The following is a 21,053-nucleotide window of genomic DNA, read 5'->3' on the forward strand; positions in this document are numbered from 1 at the left end:
GTGTTAGACATAACAACCTGGAACCACCTGGTCTAAGAGCATGATCTCTAAATGGATGGTGTCTTCTGTACCAACAATGTCAGAATTGTAGAATACTCCTCAGGGTTATTAATTGATATCCTAGGAAAATCTTTGTTGTTAATGAATAAAGCAATAAACTTCCAAGAACTGCAACAGAAAATAGAAAACATAAAGAATAGCAAAATCGAAGCATTTGCAGCCCGATTGCAAGTTTTCAATGCCAGAGAAAAGAACATGTGGTCCATGGCGCAATTCACAACTATCAGCAATAATAGAAAATAGTAAGGAAATGGTTTAATAGAGCGAAGAGAAATGATCAAACTTTAGGAAGCATAGCGTCAATACCAGAAGCAGTACCAGAATACCAGAATAAGCACAAAGCACTAGCAGAAGATACAAAAGAAAGTAAAATGACTTAACAGCGACGACACAACGAATACTTAAGGATTGTAAAAGAATAATTAATAATTATGCACTTAAGCATTCATAAGGAAGGCCTAAAGCCAGCAAACTGTAGGCAATAAACTCTTTTGAAAAAAAATCGCCAAAAATATATAGTATATGACCAAGACTCCTCTAAAATGGGGAACAACAACTGATATTAGTGGTGGTGCATAGCATAAAAGAAGATCCCTATTCAAGTTTATTCCCATACCAGACAAAAAGAATTACACTACAGCCAAGTTCTTCAGGCCAATAAGTTTAACCTTCTGCCACCTAAAGGTCATGGAGACGATTATCGACAACCATTAAGGATAACAAGATGTGGATTGGAACATTGGCGATAATATTGGAAAGTCCATACAAGTTGTGTTTACCCTTAGGCATGAAATAATACTGTGATCAAATTGAAAGGTGAATTTTTAATTTATACGTCGGGTGTTTTTCGAATTGGTAATTTTTTTCCGTAAGTTGGTAGTACTCTTAATGACATCTATGCTAAATTTCACGTCGTTTTGTGAGGCTCTAAAAGTGAATTCTTCGATTTTTCCTATGTCTGAATTTATTGAATAAAGAAGTGCGATAATGCACCATCTCACACTGCATTGGTTTTTCTTAGGAAACAATGTAGGAGAGTAAGAATATATCTTCCATTAGATCACCCCTTTCGCTTCAATTGATTATGAAGGTGGGATCAATTAGGTATAATATTTTTCATTGTACTTTAACATCATTGTTTTTGTGAGAAAATTTAGTTACTGTCATTTTAATAATAATAAAGATTCCAAATAAAACAAAATATTAGTTACAAAAAGTTAAAACAAAAAACAAAACTCTTTCGATTACATAGCAGTTTGAAATGTTGAGTCTTACATCAAGTTATAATTATTATTATTGAATCAAATTCACAAGAAGTTAGAAATGTGTTCAATTGAAAAAATTTTAGTGTCAATAGTTTTGTTCACCATTTTACGATTGGAAACATATCTTTGTGCAAAAAACAATAGCAAAATCATAATGGAGGATGCTAAGGAAAATTATAAATTCTTGATAACCGGCGGTTATCGTCCTAAGATAGATAATTTGGCAAAATATGTTGTCTCCATACGAGGAAAAAAATATCAATGGTTTTTTGGAGATGATCACAATTGTGTTGGCTCCATAATCTCACCCAAATTTATTCTGACTGCAGCACATTGCGTTTGTATGATGTAATAATTTGAGGTTCGTGTAAAAAAATCTGAATGGGTATATAGATAAATACTTCTCTAAATTCAGCGGTACCCGAATAGAATTGAGACCGTCTGATTTATTGGTCATAGCTGGAACTCCGAGGCGCTTGGTTGTTACTGAAAAAACACAAGCCTTAAAAGTTGATAAAGTTATTAGACATACCTACTATTGCCCTATAACTATTCGAAATGATATTGCTTTGTTATTGTTGCTAAAAAATATATATGAAGACGGTGTTTCAGCACAGAGGATTAGTCTGCAAACCAACTCATTGCCTCCGTATACATTATGCACCGTGCTTGGCTGGGGTCGAATTTTTAACGTGAGTAAAACATATTTTAAATCAATACCAATCTGTACTATTAATTAAATAAATATGTTAGTTGGGTCCAATGCCAGATTTAATATTACATGCTGATATTTATATTTTTCCAACCGAACTCTGTGAAGTTAGTTATAGACACTTTGGTTTTGGCATGATGTGTGCTAGAGATGTGACTGATTCTGGGAAAGATTCGTGCACTGGTGATTCAGGTGGTCCGCTGATATGTAATGGCAGTGTAACGGGTATTGTATCATTTGGATTTGGCTGTGCTGTACCCTACCGTGCTGGTTATTATACTAATGTGACTTCGTATCTCGATTGGATTCGTGAGAATGGATTCAGTAAATTAAGCTCTGTAAACTTTCTCTCGCTAATTGTGTTACAAATTTTCATAATAGAAGGAATGTGAAGTAAAAAATGATATGAATATTAGTTTTTATTGGTCGTGGTTCAATTCCAAATACGCCATTCACTGGAAGGCAGTCTGGGAAGGTGTTTTTGACTTTTTGATGCTCTACGGAGGCGGTTCCGCATTAAGTAAATGACTGCAGGAATGATCTCTGCGAAAACATTTTGTATTGTGTGCCTTATCGAATCAGGAAGCATCATGTTAGGGTACGGAGTGCAGTGTTCTGACACGTCTGAAGCTTTTTCGTCTGCGTTTTACAACATCAGACGGCTGTATCGATGCTGTATTCTTAATGACAGGTTGACCGATTGCCTTGCATGTTACCAACATCGCGTCCTTATTACCTTCCTCAACTTTCGTGTTGAGTTGTTTAGTCGAAGAGACCGAAACCCATCTCGTCGTCTTCCTCGGACTCCGACTCCTCCTTTTTGACTTCTTCCTTCTTTTCGGCAGCAGGTGGAGCAGAGGCAGCAGCAGCAGCAGCAGCAACAAACTTGCTGTGGTTGGTTAGCGACTTGAGGATTTTCTTGTGGCTCTATACTCTGGCAATAATCGTTGTCTTATACAGAGTGGAGGAACACAGGCTGTCCAGCGTAATGCCTAAAACGCCTTAGGGTTGTTGACTGTAGGAATTTTCATGACATCCACTATACCTCAACGTATAGTTCGTTAATACGGTCATTGCGTGTTTGGTGGGCGAAAGCGTTAGGCTCTCTGCAGAAAAGGAGTGAGAAAACTGTTTACTTTTGCGCACATGCCATCAATTCCATTGACATCTGACATCAATATCGAATTAGTACGGATGATTGCCGACCTCTCGGACAGTTCATGGCCCACCTATTCAGCCCTGTAGGGAGCGTAGATTGTTCGATGTTTTCAGTAACGTTGTGTGTTTCACTGTGTCAAAAGCTTTTGAAAGGCTCAACGCTGTACAGATGATTATAACGCCAAGTTCTGTATACTCTCAAGAAACGATATTGAAGGGTATGCTTGACTCAGGCGGTGAATGAAGGTCGGGACTAAAGATGTCTCAAGTGTCTTCATCACTTTGGTAAGGAGAGTTATCGGACGATAAGTCTCCCTAGATTGGTGAGTTTGACAGGTGCCAGTATGACGACCACTATACCAGCTTTCCACACATTCGGTATATGAAGAGTGGTCAGCGACAAGTTTTCGACGATGTTGTCGTGCTGTTGACACTCTGAACCTACTCATCGGTGTAAATATTGTACGCTTGAAGGGTGCAGTGTAAACAGTCCTCTAAAATAGCTGGTGTACTTCTTTTCAATAGTCCTTAGCTTGCTTAAACTCCGATGGAGGTAACAGAACTTCAAGTGTTTTACCCATTTTATACACTTATGCTAATCTACCATAGGGATGAAGCGAGCGGTAGCAGCTCCGATCACCTTCGGTGAGTTCTGAAAAGCCGAACCAGTTATATTTTTATACTCTTGCAGCATGTTACTACAAAGTTTAGTTCACCTAAAGCTTGTATGTATCACTTAAAACTAATTGAGACAGATATAGGGTTTTATACATATATGTATATAAATGATCGGGATGTCGAGACGAGTTGAAATCCGGGTGACTGTCTGTCTATCCGTCCGACCGTGCAAGCGGTAACTTGAGTAAAAATCCAGATATCTTGATGACAGTTGGCATGCGTGTTCCGTGGCAGAAAAATAAACGGACCACTGCCACTCCCACAAAACGTTATTAATCGAAAACCTATAACGTGCCATAAATTAGCACTAAATTAAGAAAATTATAATTTAGCACAGGGGATCGCAGTAGTAAGAGGCACCTCTGGGCAAACAATTTTGAAAGAAACCTTTTATGGAACCTGGGTCTAAATTGGATAAGGAACGCAAAGAAGATGGATGATTAAACTGGCAGTCATTCATGAGAAGGTCTTAAGATGGCTCCTTCCATTGCAATGTATCACCTAACCAGGTGGAGTTTAAATGATATCAAGAGGATGCGCAACAGCTCTGCTGCTAGGTAGTGCTCCAATTATGACAAACTTAACCTAAAGCATACTAATCCAAACAGAGTAATTTCGCCGGAATAACAGTTCTTAGGCCAATTTTGGCAATGTAGAATCGGCTGCCTTCGGAATTCAATCAATATTAGATATAAACTCTCGTTTATGCTGACAAACGTTCCGGAAACTCATCTTCAGCCGAAATTAGAACTTTTTCATCTTTTCTATTTCGAACACATACTCGTAATATCAATTTGATTTGTTTCCACATCAAGCATAATACAATTTTAAATAGTATTGAATCCTGTTTATTAGAAATTAGAAATGTGTTCTATGAAAAAGCTTTTAGTGTCAATAATTTTGTTCAACATTTTGCGTTTGGAAACATATCTTTGTGCAAAAAACAATAGAAAGATCATAATGGAGAATACTAAAGAAAAATATAGATTTTTGATAACCGGCGGTTATCGTCCTAAGATAGATAATTTGGCAAAATATGTTGTCTCCATACGAGGAAAAAAATATGAAAAGTTTTTTGGAGATGATCACTATTGTGGTGGCTCCATAATCTCACCCAAAGTTATTCTGACTGCAGCACATTGCGTTTGTGTGATGTAATAATTTGAGGTTCGTGTAAAAAATCATAATAAGTATATAAATACTTCTCTAAATTCAGCGGTACCCGAATAGAATTGAGACCGTCCGATATATTGGTCGTAGCTGGAACTCCGAGGCGCTTGGTTGTTACTGAAAAAACACAAGCCTTAAAAGTTGATAGAGTTATTAGACACGCCTACTTCGACCCTCAGACTTTGCATAATGATATTGCTTTGTTATTGTTGCTAAAAAATATATATGAAGACGGTGTTTCAGCACAGAGGATTAGTCTGCAAACCAACATATTGCCTCCGTATACTAAATGCACCGTGCTTGGGTGGGGTCGCATTTTTTTCGTGAGTAAAAGCTATTATAATACAATAAAAGGGTACTTCAACTGTTAATTATTCTAGCTGGGTCCGATTCCTGATTTAATATTACACGCCGATGTCTATATAATGCCAACTGAATCCTGTGAAGAGAGAGTCTATCCGTTTTTGTTTGGCATGATGTGTGCTGCCGATGAGGATGATTTTGAACAAAATTCATGCCATGGTGATTCGGGTGGTCCGTTGATATGCAATGGCAGTGTAACGGGTATTGTATCATTTGGCCATAATTGTGGTACCCGATATGCCGCTTTTTATACCAATGTGACTTCGTATCTTGATTGGATTCGTGAGAACGGTTTCGGTAAATTGAGACCTGTAAATTTGATTTTGCTAATGGTTTTGCAAATTTTCTTAATGAAAGGTATGTGAAGCGCATAACAGACAATTATATAGAAAATTAACGGTTGTTGTTATTACAACAGTTAAATTAAACTAAGTTTAATGAGAAAAGTGTTTTATGTGTTAGGGGCAGGAGTGAGGAGTTGACAATGTTTTAATGTAGGTGAGCGTGTTAGAGAGCGGTTGAATAATATGAGATCGACTTAGTGTTTCACCCAGTGTAGAATCATTTATACAAACATTTTATACAATGGAAATGATCGCAACTGCTGATAATAGCGTCATGGATAATATGATACGAATCTCTCGCATTGGCTCTCATTTTTCTCTCAAACGAGTTCTCTGATTATTAGACATCGATGGAGATCAGGGAATTTCTATCAGCTGATTTCAGAAAATGCGAGATGCCAGAAGTAAACCGCTATAATTACCTGACAAAATCAGTGTGAAACGAAATTTTATTGAACTGTGCCAACATATTTTGGCAAAATAAATTTTTATGTAAATTAATTATTGATTTTGCATTTTAGCAGTTATATATGCCTTTTCAAAGTGTTTAATTTATTGTTTTGTATAGTTTATCGAAAATGCCTAAAATAAAGAAATGTGTGGTGAAGTATATAAGTATATATGTACATGTATTGAAGACATTTCTCTTGAATATGTGACGTTGTTTTATGAATTGTTTTGTTTTTCTGTTTATTTATTATTTTAAATTGTTACATTAATTATAAAAAATATGATCACTTATCTACATACATATGTACTTATTAGTACTAGCATACAAATTTTGATATTTTTTGTGAATTGCTTTGCTTTCTCATCTTTGTTTATATATAATACCCAACAATTATTCATAAAATAGCCAATCTAATACTCTTCAGCAGTAGCATCATTGGCAAATGTTATAAAAAATGTGAGTTTTGACAGCTCTCTCTCGCATCAAAGAAAAGTAAACCGGCACCGGAACTGGGGAATTCGACGAAGTGGGCGGAAAAGCAAAATTGATTTGCGTTGCAAACGTCAAATATAAAGACTTGCTGCGGTTGATTTAATGAGTAGCGAAAAAATAAGGTCGTATGGGTCTTCAATTAACTGACAGTCGAATAGTGCGAAAAATATTCGGTAAAGTTTTGGGAAAAGTCGCTCTTGTAAATTTTGACCTAATTTTTTGCCATAAATTACTGTGATATGCATATGTACATACATAGATGTTGATATGGTGGCCAAATCTATACCAAATTTCGTGAGTATATCTTGTCAAATGCAAAAGTTTTCCATACAAGAACTTGATTCCGATCGTTCAGATTGTATGGCAGCTATATGCCATAGTAAGCCGAACTGAACAATTTCTTCGGAGATTACATTGTTGCCTTAGAAAATTATCTGTGTCAACTTTTGTGAAGATACATTGACAAATGTGAAAGTTTTCTCTATATACTGACAGACAGACTGACGGACAAATCGACTCAGCTCAACATACTGATCATTTATATAAATACTTTATAAGGTCTCCGACGCTTCCTTCTGGGTGTTATAAACTTCGTGACAAACTTAATATACCCTGTTCAGGGTATAAAAAGGCTGAAGTGATTCTACATTCGATTTAACAACGACCTCTTCATAATTTTTTAGAAGAACTTCTATTTTTTTTGTAGAAAAGTTTGTCACGAAATTTGTAAAATCTATTAGGATACTATATAAAATAGCTATATTTGATCAGAATGACGAGCTGAGCCGATTTAGTCATATGAGTCTGTCTTTCCGTCCGTCGGTCTGTATATAGTCATTCAGTTTTTGAGATATTGATTTGAACTTTTTTACACGTAACATTTTAGCCTTCATCGAGGTCACTTAGCGGGAGGCCCAAAATATGAGCTGTTTCGACGGGTTAGGACAACAGGTAAAAAGAAATTAAGTGAGATGGCTTCATGTGGCATGCAAAAAGGTGATTAGTATCGTACGGTGAATCGTTGTATGCAGGACATAAGTTGGGTATGTCGGAGTGTACAAGGGGATAATATTTAATGGTCATCGTAGTCATCTAACAGGAGAAAGTAGTCTAACCCAGGAAACCAAGTTTATCGACGGCGTTGCTGTTAAAAGACCTCAGATGCTTGAGAGATTGATGGATTTAATGTAGTTTTGCCTCGGAATGACTCCTGGAAGCGTTAGCCTTCTTCAAGCTACAGCATCGCATGTGCATTGGTGTCTCCGATTTTAGCTCACAGCACCGACAAGTCTGGTCAGAGTACATTTCTGTGCATATGTTCGTTCAGTCGGCAGTGTCCTGTAATAAATCTTGTTATTATACTTAAGTTATTTTTAATAAATAAAAAACATTTTTATATCTTCTGGTGTTGTAGCCGTTTGTCTAATTCCGCCACTACTAATCAGTACCTTTCTTTATTTTCTGTTTTTTTCATGTCTCAGTTTCTCCTATATCGTGTGCCTGCTTATTGAACACAAGGGCACAGGGAACGTCGGGGGATCGCTTCTTTCGCAAGTTTGTTTGCAATTTCGTTTCCTGCACTACCTGTATGTCTAAAATTCGGATTCTGCGGATTTATCTTTTTTTCCTCTTACCTGACATTTGGAGGATCATGACTTCTGCCCTCGAGCGATGACCACATCATCCGACCCCTTATGCGACTCATTCACTATGGCCAGTTCTTTCAGAGACAAACACCACTTAGGACATTTATAGCCTCAGGATAGCTGTGTTTTCGGCCAGGCCTTAGTGTATATTGCTTCGGAGCAGTTGACCTCTCCTGTTGTATAGTCGATGTCTCTTCTCTTATCGTCTCTTTGATTTGAAGATATGGAAAGATAATCCGCATATCTTCTGCTTGCTATTTTCGTGATTTATTTTATGTTAAGCTTTTGGCTGATGGAGAGACAGTCGTCTTCCCGTGTATATTCGCCTAAAAGGGCAGGAAACTCCGGCGACAGGGTCCTTGAATAGAGGTGATGACCAAACAGTTAAACCTCCCCACCAACGACAAAGTGACTACCATCGAGGCGGCAAACGGTCATAATATCTGAAGAACATCCGAGGGTAAAATATTTATTATTTACATACATACATAGTATGTACATACTTATGTACACACAAACTAACTTCTACCGAACTTAGAACTTTTTCATGTTTTCTATTTTAACACATAATATCAATTTGATTTGTTTACACATCAAGCATAATACAATTTTAAATAGTATTGAATCCTGGTTATAAGAAATTAGAAATGTGTTCAATTGAAAAAATTTTAGTGTCAATGGTTTTGTTCACCATTTTACGATTGGAAACATATCTTTGTGCAAATCTCAATAGCAAGATCATAATGGAAGATGCTAAAGAAAAATATAGATTTTTGATAACCGGCGGTTATCGTCCTAAGATAGATAATTTGGCAAAATATGTTGTCTCCATACGAGGAAAAAAATATGAAAGGTTTTTTGGAGATGATCACAATTGTGGTGGCTCCATAATCTCACCCAAAGTTATTCTGACTGCAGCACATTGCGTTTGTATGATGTAATAATTTGAGGTTCGTGTAAAAAAATCTGAATGGGTATATAGATAAATACTTCTCTAAACTCAGCGGTACCCGAATAGAATTGAGACCGTCTGATTTATTGGTCATAGCTGGAACTCCGAGGCGCTTGGTTGTTACTGAAAAAACACAAGCCTTAAAAGTTGATAGAGTTATTAGCCACGCCTACTACGACCCTGAGACTATGCACAATGATATTGCTTTGTTATTGCTGCTAAAAAATATATATGAAGACGGTGTTTCAGCACAGAGGATTAGTCTGCAAACCAGCTCATTACCTCCTCATACAAAATGCACCGTGCTTGGATGGGGTCGAATTTTTAGCGTGAGTAAAAGCTATTATAATACAATAAATGGGTACTTCAACTGTTAATTATTCTAGCTGGGTCCGATGCCAGATTTAATATTACACACCGATATCTATATAATGCCAACTGAATTCTGTGAAGAGAGAGACGATGATTTTTTTTTTGGCATGATATGTGCTACCGATGAGGATGATTTTGAGAAAGATTCGTGCGCTGGTGATTCGGGTGGCCCGCTGATATGTAATGGCAGTGTAACGGGTATTGTATCATATGGTTATGGCTGTGCTTTACACGACGAGGCAAGTTATTATACTAATGTGTCTTCATATCGTGATTGGATTCGTAAGAATGGACTAGATAAATTAAGACCTGTGAATTTTATTTTGGTAATTGTATTGCAGATTTTTATAACGAAAGACTAGTGATGTAAATAACACGCTTATTAATTGAAAATATTTCTGTGTAAGCTTTATATTTTGAAAATATCTTATTTAGTTTCTATCTAATAATAAAAAAATTGGGTCGAATTCTAAGTACAAAGAAACAACTATTAAAATCACTCATCGCATTTTTTGTAGTGAAATGAAAAAACAAGAAAACGTTGAGTTTGCCACACATCTTCAAAACACCTTTGGTGCTAGCGAGATTAGTGATGGTTATAGCATTGAAGAAGTCAGCAAATTTTCAGACTTTGCTTGTCAGATGGACCCCCCAATCGCTAAAACAGATGCTGTGAAAGTAGAAGAGGAGATCAAAGCATTACATCTTCATTGGGGCAAGTACATATGTACGTAACTATGGTAGGAATAGCAAATGTGTATTAGACATAACAACCTGGAACCACCTGGTCTAAGAGCATGATCTCTAAATGGATGGTGTCTTCTGTACCAACAATGTCAGAATTGTAGAATACTCCTCAGGGTTATTAATTGATATCCTAGGAAAATCTTTGTTGTTAATGAATAAAGCAATAAACTTCCAAGAACTGCAACAGAAAATAGAAAACATAAAGAATAGCAAAATCGAAGCATTTGCAGCAAGTTTTCAATGAAAGAGAAAAGAACATGTGGTCCATGGCGCAATTCACAACTATCAGCAATAATAGAAAATAGTAAGGAAATGGTTTAATAGAGCGAAGAGAAATGATCAAACTTTAGGAAGCATAGCGTCAATACCAGAAGCAGTACCAGAATACCAGAATAAGCACAAAGCACTAGCAGAAGATACAAAAGAAAGTAAAATGACTTAACAGCGAGGACACAACGAATACTTAAGGATTGTAAAAGAATAATTAATAATTATGCACTTAAGCATTCATAAGGAAGGCCTAAAGCCAGCAAACTGTGGGCAATAAACTCTTTTGAAAAAAAATCGCCAAAAATATATAGTATATGGCCAAGACTCCTGTAAAATGGGGAATAACAACTGATATTGGTGATGGTGCATAGCATAAAAGAAGATCCTTATTCAAGTTTATTCCCATACCAGACAAAAAGAATTACACTACAGCCAAGTTCTTCAGGCCAATAAGTTTAACCTTCTGCCACCTAAAGGTCATGGAGACGATTATCGACAACCATTAAGGATAACAAGATGTGGATTGGAACATTGGCGTTAATATTGGAAAGTCCATACAAGTTGTGTTTACCCTTAGGCATGAAATAATACTGTGATCAAATTGAAAGGTGAATTTTTAATTTATACGTCGGGTGTTTTTCGAATTGGTAATTTTTTTCCGTAAGTTGGTAGTACTGTTAATGACATCTATGCTAAATTTCACGTCGTTTTGTGAGGCTCGAACAGTGAATTCTTCGATTTTTTCTATGAATTTATTGAATAAAGAAGTGCGTTAATGCACCGTCTCACACTGCATTGGTTTTTCTTAGGAAACAATGTAGGAGACTAAGAATATATCTTCCATTAGATCACCCCTTTCGCTTAAATTGATTATGAAGGTGGGATCAATTAGGTATAATATTTTTCATTGTACTTTAACATCATCGTTTTTGTGAGCAAATTTAGTTACTGTCATTTTAATAATAATAAAGATTCCAAATAAAACAAAATATTGGTTACAAAAAGTTAAAACAAAACTTCTCTTTCGATAACATAACAGTTTGAGATGTTGAGTCTTACATCAAGCATGATTCAATTATTTTTATTATTATTATTGAATCATATTCATCAGAAGTTAGAAATGTGTTCAATTGAAAAAATTTTAGTGTCAATAGTTTTGTTCACCATTTTACGATTGGAAACATATCTTTGTGCAAAAAACAATAGCAAAATCATAATGGCGGATGCTAAGGAAAATTATAAATTCTTGATAACCGGCGGTTATCGTCCTAAGATAGATACTTTGGCAAAATATGTTGTCTCCATACGGGGAAGCAAACACAAATGGTTTTTTGGAGATGATCACAAATGTGGCGGCTCCATAATCTCACCCAAAGTTATTCTGACCGCAGCACATTGTGTCTGTAGGCGGTAATATAATTATTTGATGTTTAAAAATGTATTAATGAGTACATAAGCGTTTCTATAAATTTAGCCACAGCCGAATACGGCTGAAACCGTCAGATTTAACGGTCGTGGCGGGAACCCCGAAGCGTTTGGTACCAACTGAAACAACACAAGTCTTAAAAGTTGATAAAATTATACGACACGTCTACTACAAGCCTTTAACTTTTCGAAATGATATTGGTATATTGTTGTTGGTAAAAAATATATATGAAGACGGCGTTGCCGTGCAGAGGATTAGTTTGCAAACCCACCCATTACCGCCTTATACTAAATGCACCGTGCTTGGCTGGGGTCGAATTTTTTTCGTGAGTAAAAGCTTTTATAAAAAAATATGTAGGAATTGCAATTATTAGTTATTCTAGAGGGGCCCGATGCCAGATGTAATATTACATGTGGATGTCTATATATTGCCAGACAATTACTGTGACGCTAGAACTGACAAATATGCTTTTGGCATGATGTGTGCTGGCGATTTGGATGATCCTGAGAAAGATTCGTGCAGTGGTGATTCGGGTGGTCCGCTGATATGTAATGGCAGTGTAACGGGCATTGTATCATTTGGCGTTAAATGTGGTATACCCGAACATGCCGGTTATTACACCGATGTGACTTCGTATCTTGATTGGATTCGTGCGAACGGTTTCAGTAAATTGAGACCTGTAAATTTGATTTTGCTAGTTGTATTACAAATTCTCTTAATGAAAGGTGTGTGAAGCGCATAACTGACAATTACATAGAAAATTAACGGTTGTTGTTATTGCAACAGTTAAATTAAACTAAGTTTTATGAGAAAAGAGTTTTTATGTGTCAGAAGAGGAGTCAGGAATGCAGAGTTGACAACGTTTTAATGCAGGTGAGCGTGTTGAGTAAAGCGAGATCGACTTAATGTTTCACCGAACCAGTATCGGACAGGTTGTTACCGTAAGCAGTGTATTAATATAATAGCAGTTTTTGATGTAATCCAAATCACGGACTTTTACAAAAATTTACCTTTCTAATTTCCTAGGAAGTCAATTAGATGACGACAGTTGCTGTCTTCGTCTAATAGCAAGCTTCAAAGGCACAACGTACATTAATAATTTATACAATAGAATAATAAATATTCTTATAGTTAATATAAACAGTGTAAGTACATTTGTAGAAGCTAAGGCGCCAATTAAACGTTATTTAATATTTACGTACACCCATACATAAAAACGTATGTATATATGTTCTATACTTGCTTCCACAAACTGAACACTCTGGCACTTTATAGTTAACAACAAAATACTATTTGAGCTCAGTTCACCTATGGCACCGTAGCATTTACAACGACTTATTAACGTACTTAAGTACATACACACATACGTACATATATACCTACATACAATAGTATATTCGCTACCATATTTCATGGCACTAAATGATTTGCGAATTCGTACCAAGGATGGGGAAGTGCTCGGCACCCGTGACTCATTATTTGAGAAATCGCAGGTAGTTCAAGAAGCGAAAAAGGTGTCGGACCAAGAAGGTTGCATCTCATTAAATAAAATCACATCAAACATTTTGCGTCGCATTATCATATGGGCCGAAAAATGTGAGGATGCATCCTATGATTTGGACGATAACAACATGGAAGCATGGAAAGATCAATTCTTAGATGTCGATAATGAAACATTATTCCAAATAATTAGCGCTGCAGATGACTTGCATCAAAAGGAACTCGTCAATAGGGCTATAACTAAAGTGGCTAAAGGCATCAGTGACAAATCAGCACCGGAAATAGCGAAATATTTTAATTTACGTTCGAAAAATGTACACTTGTGAGAATTTATAGAAGCGGAAATGAAATAAATAAAGTATAATTATTACTTCCAAACATAATACGTTTGGTACGTACAGGCAAAGAGTAAAACAAAATTTAATAAGAAACAAGTAAGGAAGAGCTAAGTTCGGGTATAACCGAACGTTTCATATTTTTACAACTTCCAAAGATCAAAGCAAGGAAAGTACCTTCAGGTAAACAAGGCTTGTTAGTTATAGAGGGTCTATGGCGAGTTTTCGTACGATTTTATTATTGACCAATATATGCAGTATAAAGCCCCTCAGAGGTTCGGAAGTGTTTATATTCGGTATATGGGATCCGATCTAGCCCATTTGTAGCACACAGACATACTACTATCAGGAAAGGGTTCCCTCAATTATATATCCCACATTGACCTATATTTTCGATATAGTGTCAACTTAAGCACTAGGTCCACATATTCAGTACATAGGAGCTTGAATAGTTTTGGTTCGATTCGTGGCTGTCGAATTTCGAATACTGAATTTGGTTTAAATCAGTCGAGCGGGTCTCGAGATATGTGAATTAATCAAAAAGTGGGTGGTTTAAGGTCCTCCCATACTTACAGGGTTTGTCCGGAAAGTAATAGGATTGATTTTCTTCCGCCGCGATTGCACTTCGGAACTTGCGCGTACCAACTGGATTCGGTAGAGGGCGTTCCTAGCTAACGAACGATCGGCTGGTCAGTTGTTTCCGAGCAGCTGGAGAATCAGCACAAGCATTTTCGCGCGACGTGTTTCCGAGAATGGTGCAAACCGAAAGTGCAGCATACGTTAGAGCAGAGGTACGCGATTAAATTCTGTGTGAAACTAGTAAATTTGCGACCAGCTGTTGCTTTAGCTAGAAGTGGTGTGTTTCAGTTGCATCAGGCCTTTTTGGAGGGTCGGGAAGAGGAAATTGATGAAAACCTACGACTGCGACCTACGACCTAAGCTGTGTGGTTCATGTGACATTGTGACGGAGCACTTGAACATGCGCAAGGTATGGGAGAAAATGGTCACAAAAGTGCTTACTGACGATCAGAAATAACGGCGAGTGGAAATGTGCCAAGAAAATTTGAACATGTGTGAAAGTGACCCCCAATTTATGTATAACGGCAAGTGGCAATCGGCGCAGCTGCAGGCAAGGGGGGTCAAGAAGCTAAGCGTAAGTTTAGCTTCCTTGATGCTCTCTCCAGAGGAGCGGGCGCTGTTTGAGGAGCATGCCAGGGAGGATGACGACGACATTTGGAGCGAAATGTCAAAAGCCGAGAGACTAGTTCGCTTATATACAGACAGACGAATGGACAGACGATGGACAGACGAATATGGATAAATCGACTCAGATTGTATTTCTGATCATTTATACATATATATTACACTTTGTGGGAAACTTAATTTATCATTTTCAACGTATAAAGCAAAAAAAAAATTAAGTCTAAAAATGCACTTAGTACAAATGCTATTAAGTACTAAAGTTTGCTACTACATACTCCTATGCTACTTTTTAAAACAACCCAAAACTTCATAATTATATTTTTTTCTATATTTCTTATTAACGTAATTACATAATACTCTCATATTTGTAGAATGTAATTCCATTCCTTCTCTGGAAGCCATCTATCGGTTAAGTCACGGGTTAATTACCTAACAGCGCTCCCAGCGACTTCTGTTAAAGTTTCTATGAGTTTTTCAATTCGACCTAAATTTGTGTGAGATGGCAGCATTCATACCAACGCAGCTGTTTCGGCGCTCACATGAAATGTTTAGTTTGTGTGTGAGTAAAATTGTGTGCATTTTGACTGACTATTCTTCCGCTAAATTTTTCGCGTTGATTTTTAGTATGTGTTTCACAAATAATCGGGATTTGAACTCATAAATATAGAATAAATAAGTGAAAATCGGTAATCAGTGAATATACGACATACTTGCTTTTGAAAGAATTGTATATTTTGCTATAAGAAAGTGTGAATGAACCATGTTGGAGCACGTAAAATTGCAGTTTTGCTTGTATTAGTGCGGTTGCAAGGGGGAGAGACACGGCTACTATCAGTAAAATAAAATGTGCCAACGTAACGTTGTAAGCGACGCAACGTAAATAGACGTTTGTTTTTGTGTTTATTACGTATGTTTAATCTCATTGCTCTTAAGCCGGAGAACTGCCGTACTAATAATAAAATTGGGATAAGTGTTGCCATTTTTCATACGTTTCGCGTTTGTTTTGTTTGTTTTGATCGCGTTAATTGCACGTCGGTAAAGCAGTGTACGCCGGTTTTCGCGGACAAATTTTGGTGAATGTAATTTTTTGCAATAATAATTGTTTTGAATCGCAATATATTACGCTGTTAGTGAAAAATAACTAGTGCTAAAATATAGTTTTATAGATATTAAGTGTGAATTTGCAAGTTTGCAAGGCAATGGATCAGTTTCAAGCTTCGTTGGATCCGAGAAAGCAGGAGCTGCTCGAGGCGCGTTTTCTTGGAGTCAGGGTAAATATATATGTAAATAATTAGGAAAAGTGAAATATTCATGCGTATCTGTAGATGTATAGCCAAATATTATTTATTTACAGTATTTATTTATTGGAAACAAATTAGGAATGCGCAAGACTATATATTTGCGTAGACTTGGTCATGTGCGTCTGTGTGGTTGGGTTCAATTTGGCTAAACGCGGCGTGGAAATTTTCAAATTGTCATAATTTTATACATTTAAGCATCTCCAATAAGAATATGTACTATTAATAGAAATAATAGCTTTAACAAATGCTGTGAGCTATAATAGCAAATACATTATAAGCAGGAGTTACATTACCCGGAACAAAAGTAGAACCCAAATTCATTGTCAATAGTAGTTATTTAAATTCGAGTAAAACAAGACCCATTTTTTTAATTTTTTTGAGAACACAGTTAAATATATTTTTTTAAATGCAATTGTATATTACAGGGCCCATATTAATAAAGAAAAAAAATACCGCAATAGCACCAAGTATTCAAAGGTGCCTAGGAAAAATGTGGGTTTGCCGGGTAACTGACAACGTGGTGTTGAAACATCCGATATCAAAATATCAAGACTCTTATCGCTTAATAAAATTTTTTTGCAGTTTGCACCGAGAGGGATTTTCGAAAATCCACTTTTTTTGTTTTTAAAACATCGTCAAAGAAATTTTAAAACCCTACTTCGCCGTAAGTAGGTACCTAATTAAATAATTGGTTTTTTTATCATATAACTACTAAAGGTAGGTTTTTTTCAAAATATGTATATGGAAGGCAAAATTAATACCATATAAGAATCTATTTTACATTTGCAAATTTGTTTTTAAGCCCATCTTTTCCAAATGAAAGTTTTCCTTAAACTTCAGTTCCTGTTATTTTAATGGTTCCTCCAATATCAACTTTACAATTATTAGTGTGTATTATGGCCCCAGTGCTCGCTTTTGTTGTTAATACCGCTGTCCATATTGTCAAGGTGCTTTTCCCATAGTTAAGCACACTTTGATTCCTATCCTCTCCCCTGTCTTGTCTGTTTATAGGCGCTACCTTCATTTTTGCCTTTGCCACCGCCGCATGCTGCCATTTCTAGCATTGGCAAGTGATGTGGATGGCATTCCCAACTGATAGCCGAAGTGTTTTGTTGCTGAGATTTTCAGTTTCGTTGCAACAGCAACTCTTTCAGCAACGTGCTGTCTGTGCGGTTTGTTTGCCATTCGCCGGTTATATGAGATATTTCGTACTGTGACTTGGCCGACACATTGCCTTTGGCTGACTGAATTTTGCGTTTGTGATGTATGTTTGTTACTGTACTTACTTATTTCTTCTTGTAAATTTATAGAAATTTGTGCAAAAATAAAATATAAAAATAAAGTAAACAATGTAAAAATGTGCACATGTTAGTGTATGTTTCGCATTTGGTTTGTGGAAAACGTAACTACAAAAAAATACTAAAATAATCCAACATAAGTGTAACAGAGTTGCTCACCGTGTCATTGAACGAAGACGTTGTGGAGTATTTACTTATACGTTCCAGTTATACATAATTAGATCAGGTGACATATCCAGTAGTAAGTCCGAGTGTGGAGGACAACCAAAATTATGCCACTAATTAAGCAACGAAAAATGAGTCGTTTTAAGGTTAGTGCTAAGAAAAAGCATATATTCATGCACATAAATTAATATGCCATATATACATATGTACATATGTAAATATGTATATACTATGTGAAATATATTTAAATAAAAAGCGAAAAAGCTTTGATTTATTGCTCATTCTGACGATGACAGTAAAAGTTGAATGGTTTGGAGGGGTATTAAGCAGGACACCTAACTGCAGGCAAAAAGTATGGCCGAATGTCTATATTCATTTATGTTGCTCTCTAAATAATATGTATTATGCTTGAATTTCGTAACTTTTTAAATAGTGTAAATTGTGTTAAATATGTAAGTATGTCCTTGACCAGTTCAATTTAAACTTACCTAACCGCAACTTTTATTTTGAGGTACAAATTAAATATATAATAGGCAATTAAATAAATTAGTGTTGATGTATTTTCTTACATTGAGACATGTAACTACCGTTAGTGCACAAATGCTTTTAATGTTAAACCCACATTGTATAATATATATTAATAATAGTATGTGCTAGCCTCAATGTAGTGAAATCTGTCGAAAAATGTTCGAGCTGCGTTCAACAAATTGGTATGTGACTAATGATTGTTGTTGTTGCGGCGGAAAACATTTCTGAAATAAATTTGAAGAATGTTGCCTAGTTGATAGTCCTTGGTAGGATAAAAATCCAAGACTCTTCCTGTAACATGTCAGGTCAATGTCGTTGGAACAGTGTAGCACTTCTATCGATTATAAAATGCTCAGCTATTTGCCCTTTTCCTTAAAACAAAGTGCGAAAAATAACAAGCAGATATTTTAAACAGTTTGCTGTATGGTTTCTCTCTTATTTCATATATGTATGTATAAATCGAGCATATGTAAAAACTTTCTATTTTCAACTGTAGCCGAAAATCATTGTCCTGAGCTCATTTATATTTATTGTCATTATAGAATTTTTGGGCTAAATTTTCATTTGTTTATATTTTTCATTTTTTTTTGACATTTCCCTTAATTTTGTGTTGAACATTTTCGAGTTTGTTTGGTAGCAGTAATATTGTATATTTTCATTTGACGTTGCAACTCTAAAGGCCTTCAGCGCGATATCAACATTTGTAGCTTCTCAACAAATCTTTTTGTCCTGTGTGGAAGTATTAAAATGGATAGAGAAGAGAATTGTCTTGACGAAACCGTGTTTCCAATCCAATTAAGCTATAAAATTCCAATTTTCTCAGTGGATGTTATTAGTAAGGTGTAAATAGTTGCAAACCTGCATAAAGACAGCATGATTCTTCCCTCAAAAAGGTTTAATGTGTAAGTGCCACCCGATCAAATTTGATTCAGACTTATCCATATAAACTGCGCGCCCCAACTGAATCGCTATTTTTTTGGAACAAACTTTTTTATGTTCATGTGAAGTTTGATCTCAATCGTTGAAAATATTGCAAAAGCCCCTTTATGGCGAACTCAAGTATTTGAGTGGCACAAAGCATTAAATGGAGGTCGGGAAGTCATCCAAATCTTGCCTTGATTAATGTGGATAACATAGAAATGTTAAAGAGAGAGCAGAGACCTTCAACAAACATATCTCATGGATCGACTCAACACATTTTAGTTATAAGCGTGTCAATGCAATATTCGAAGAAATACTTTAAATCCATTGCAAAAACGACTTTGAGTATAGGTCGCATAAAGATGCGAAAAAAACAGAATACACTGGAGGCAGTGAAGGTCATCCCAGCCGAGATATGGAAACTCATCCGGAAAAGGAAAGCGTGGTTTAATTTTTAGTTTTTAAAAAGGATTTATCTTGATTTCCGGCAAAACTACGAGTCCTATAGAAAAAGTTATTTGGCAATGTTGTAGGCAATGAAGAGATTTATAATTTCTTACACACAGACTTTTTTCACATAACCTCTAAATTTCTCTAAATTTATGTGAAAATTTCAAATAACCTAGTTTTTGAGTGAAACGAAAATGGTGAATCCCCTAATTGAAGTAAGCGTGGCGGTCTATTGTTGAAGTTCGATTTTTAAGTGGTCAAAATAATAAGTACATACATACTTATTTTTCTAAGATTTTCAGTAAATTGGACGAATTCTTTTTATGCTTCGTTCGTTCGGTTGTATAGCTCCTTGTTTAAGTCCAATTATACCTTAAACATTTTATAGACGGGTAAAAATAAAGCTTGCATTGCGGATGAGGAGAAAATCGACTCAAATGCCAAAAAATAGGGCTGAAGTCTTTGAAATATCGCTAAAAACTTAAGGCGTCCATTGTATTTTGTGCTGAATACCCTAAAAATTAAAAAGAATGTCGAAATTCTCAGTCGACTAAAAAAACACCTACAGCAACAGGCAGCCGTATCGTCATGTATCGCTAAAAAGGACCCATTCATACCTTCAAGAATCATTTATGGCCACAATGGTAAGATAATATATTCCCAACGAGCTAATTTACCTGCCAGGTTAGCGAGAAAAATATCTTTATTGCAACAAACAATTTTAGAATAAGATTATAAAATCGTGTAAAATCATGGAAATTGGTCCAGTCTAGGTAACGGAAAAAAATGTCGCAACATCTTGTAGTGCAAAGAAACAAAAATTCATTTGTTCAGGAATATTGCCAGACGCAATGTTCGCCGTCCGAAGGTCAAAGAGTTGCATACACGGTTTACAAATGGAACTGTTAAACATGGTAGACATAATGGTCGAGAACTGTTTTTCATGATATGGCATATGACCAATACATCATCTTACGGACACCATGAATAGATTCCAATATAAAGATATATTGGAGAACACGATGAATGTCCTAAACATACTTCGAAGTTGATAGCAGCTTGGTTCCAGTACAACTTAAGTCAGTCCCCTCACTTGAATCCAATTAAAAACCTTTGGTGGGAACTGAAACAGTGGATTGCGAAACAATCATTCCAAAATAAGGTGCAGTTATGGAATTGATGTTAAAGTTTTGTGTAAAAAGTCTGGGATAGATATAGATCTTTTCACTACCTACAACATTTCCTT

The 21,053-nt window shown here is 36.0% G+C and overlaps 5 protein-coding genes across 8 annotated transcripts; all 5 read left to right on the forward strand.

Moving 5' to 3' along the window:
- Positions 1–1,378: 1,378 nt before the first annotated feature.
- LOC120775791 (anionic trypsin-2-like) lies at positions 1,379–2,429 on the forward strand. Its single transcript, XM_040106131.1, has 3 exons — positions 1,379–1,673; positions 1,741–2,017; positions 2,079–2,429. Exons 1-3 carry the CDS (start codon positions 1,384–1,386, stop codon positions 2,427–2,429), a joined length of 918 nt encoding a protein of 305 aa, XP_039962065.1. The 5' UTR covers positions 1,379–1,383.
- A 2,308-nt stretch (positions 2,430–4,737) lies between these two features.
- On the forward strand, positions 4,738–5,771 carry LOC120776181 (mast cell protease 1A-like). The gene is made up of 3 exons (XM_040106799.1): positions 4,738–5,027; positions 5,090–5,366; positions 5,424–5,771. Exons 1-3 carry the CDS (start codon positions 4,738–4,740, stop codon positions 5,769–5,771), a joined length of 915 nt encoding a protein of 304 aa, XP_039962733.1.
- A 3,215-nt stretch (positions 5,772–8,986) lies between these two features.
- Positions 8,987–10,025, forward strand: LOC120773810 (anionic trypsin-2-like). The gene is made up of 3 exons (XM_040102917.1): positions 8,987–9,276; positions 9,344–9,620; positions 9,678–10,025. Exons 1-3 carry the CDS (start codon positions 8,987–8,989, stop codon positions 10,023–10,025), a joined length of 915 nt encoding a protein of 304 aa, XP_039958851.1.
- A 1,775-nt stretch (positions 10,026–11,800) lies between these two features.
- On the forward strand, positions 11,801–13,467 carry LOC120774512 (anionic trypsin-2-like). Of its 4 annotated transcripts, none has more exons than XR_005705257.1 (4): positions 11,801–12,090; positions 12,155–12,431; positions 12,489–13,251; positions 13,382–13,467. XR_005705257.1 is itself a non-coding variant. In XM_040104204.1 (3 exons), the coding sequence occupies exons 1-3, from the start codon at positions 11,801–11,803 to the stop codon at positions 12,837–12,839; spliced, it is 918 nt and encodes a 305-aa protein (XP_039960138.1). In that variant the 3' UTR covers positions 12,840–13,266. The 4 variants fall into 4 exon arrangements, 1 of the variants encoding a protein (XP_039960138.1); XR_005705255.1 differs by lacking the exon at positions 13,382–13,467 and having other exon boundaries at positions 12,489–13,047; positions 13,133–13,266; XR_005705256.1 differs by lacking the exon at positions 13,382–13,467 and having other exon boundaries at positions 12,489–12,979; positions 13,133–13,266.
- On the forward strand, positions 13,415–14,006 carry LOC120774513 (SKP1-like protein 7). The gene has a single exon (XM_040104206.1). The coding sequence runs from the start codon at positions 13,519–13,521 to the stop codon at positions 13,930–13,932; it is 414 nt and encodes a 137-aa protein (XP_039960140.1). The 5' UTR covers positions 13,415–13,518; the 3' UTR covers positions 13,933–14,006.
- Positions 14,007–21,053: the final 7,047 nt, after the last annotated feature.

Source organism: Bactrocera tryoni, chromosome 4, assembly GCF_016617805.1.
Source record: "Bactrocera tryoni isolate S06 chromosome 4, CSIRO_BtryS06_freeze2, whole genome shotgun sequence".
NCBI lineage: Eukaryota > Metazoa > Arthropoda > Insecta > Diptera > Tephritidae > Bactrocera > Bactrocera tryoni.

Coding starts and splice junctions, on each gene's coding strand:
- LOC120773810 (XM_040102917.1), top strand. CDS start 8,987: ATGTGTTCAATTGAAAAAATTTTAGTGTCAATGGTTTTGTTCACCATT. Junction 9,277..9,343: donor GCACATTGCGTTTGTATGAT/GTAATAATTTGA, acceptor CTCTAAACTCAG/CGGTACCCGAATAGAATTGA. Junction 9,621..9,677: donor GATGGGGTCGAATTTTTAGC/GTGAGTAAAAGC, acceptor TAATTATTCTAG/CTGGGTCCGATGCCAGATTT.
- LOC120774513 (XM_040104206.1), top strand. CDS start 13,519: ATGGCACTAAATGATTTGCGAATTCGTACCAAGGATGGGGAAGTGCTC.
- LOC120775791 (XM_040106131.1), top strand. CDS start 1,384: ATGTGTTCAATTGAAAAAATTTTAGTGTCAATAGTTTTGTTCACCATT. Junction 1,674..1,740: donor GCACATTGCGTTTGTATGAT/GTAATAATTTGA, acceptor CTCTAAATTCAG/CGGTACCCGAATAGAATTGA. Junction 2,018..2,078: donor GCTGGGGTCGAATTTTTAAC/GTGAGTAAAACA, acceptor TAAATATGTTAG/TTGGGTCCAATGCCAGATTT.
- LOC120776181 (XM_040106799.1), top strand. CDS start 4,738: ATGTGTTCTATGAAAAAGCTTTTAGTGTCAATAATTTTGTTCAACATT. Junction 5,028..5,089: donor GCACATTGCGTTTGTGTGAT/GTAATAATTTGA, acceptor CTCTAAATTCAG/CGGTACCCGAATAGAATTGA. Junction 5,367..5,423: donor GGTGGGGTCGCATTTTTTTC/GTGAGTAAAAGC, acceptor TAATTATTCTAG/CTGGGTCCGATTCCTGATTT.
- LOC120774512 (XM_040104204.1), top strand. CDS start 11,801: ATGTGTTCAATTGAAAAAATTTTAGTGTCAATAGTTTTGTTCACCATT. Junction 12,091..12,154: donor GCACATTGTGTCTGTAGGCG/GTAATATAATTA, acceptor CTATAAATTTAG/CCACAGCCGAATACGGCTGA. Junction 12,432..12,488: donor GCTGGGGTCGAATTTTTTTC/GTGAGTAAAAGC, acceptor TAGTTATTCTAG/AGGGGCCCGATGCCAGATGT.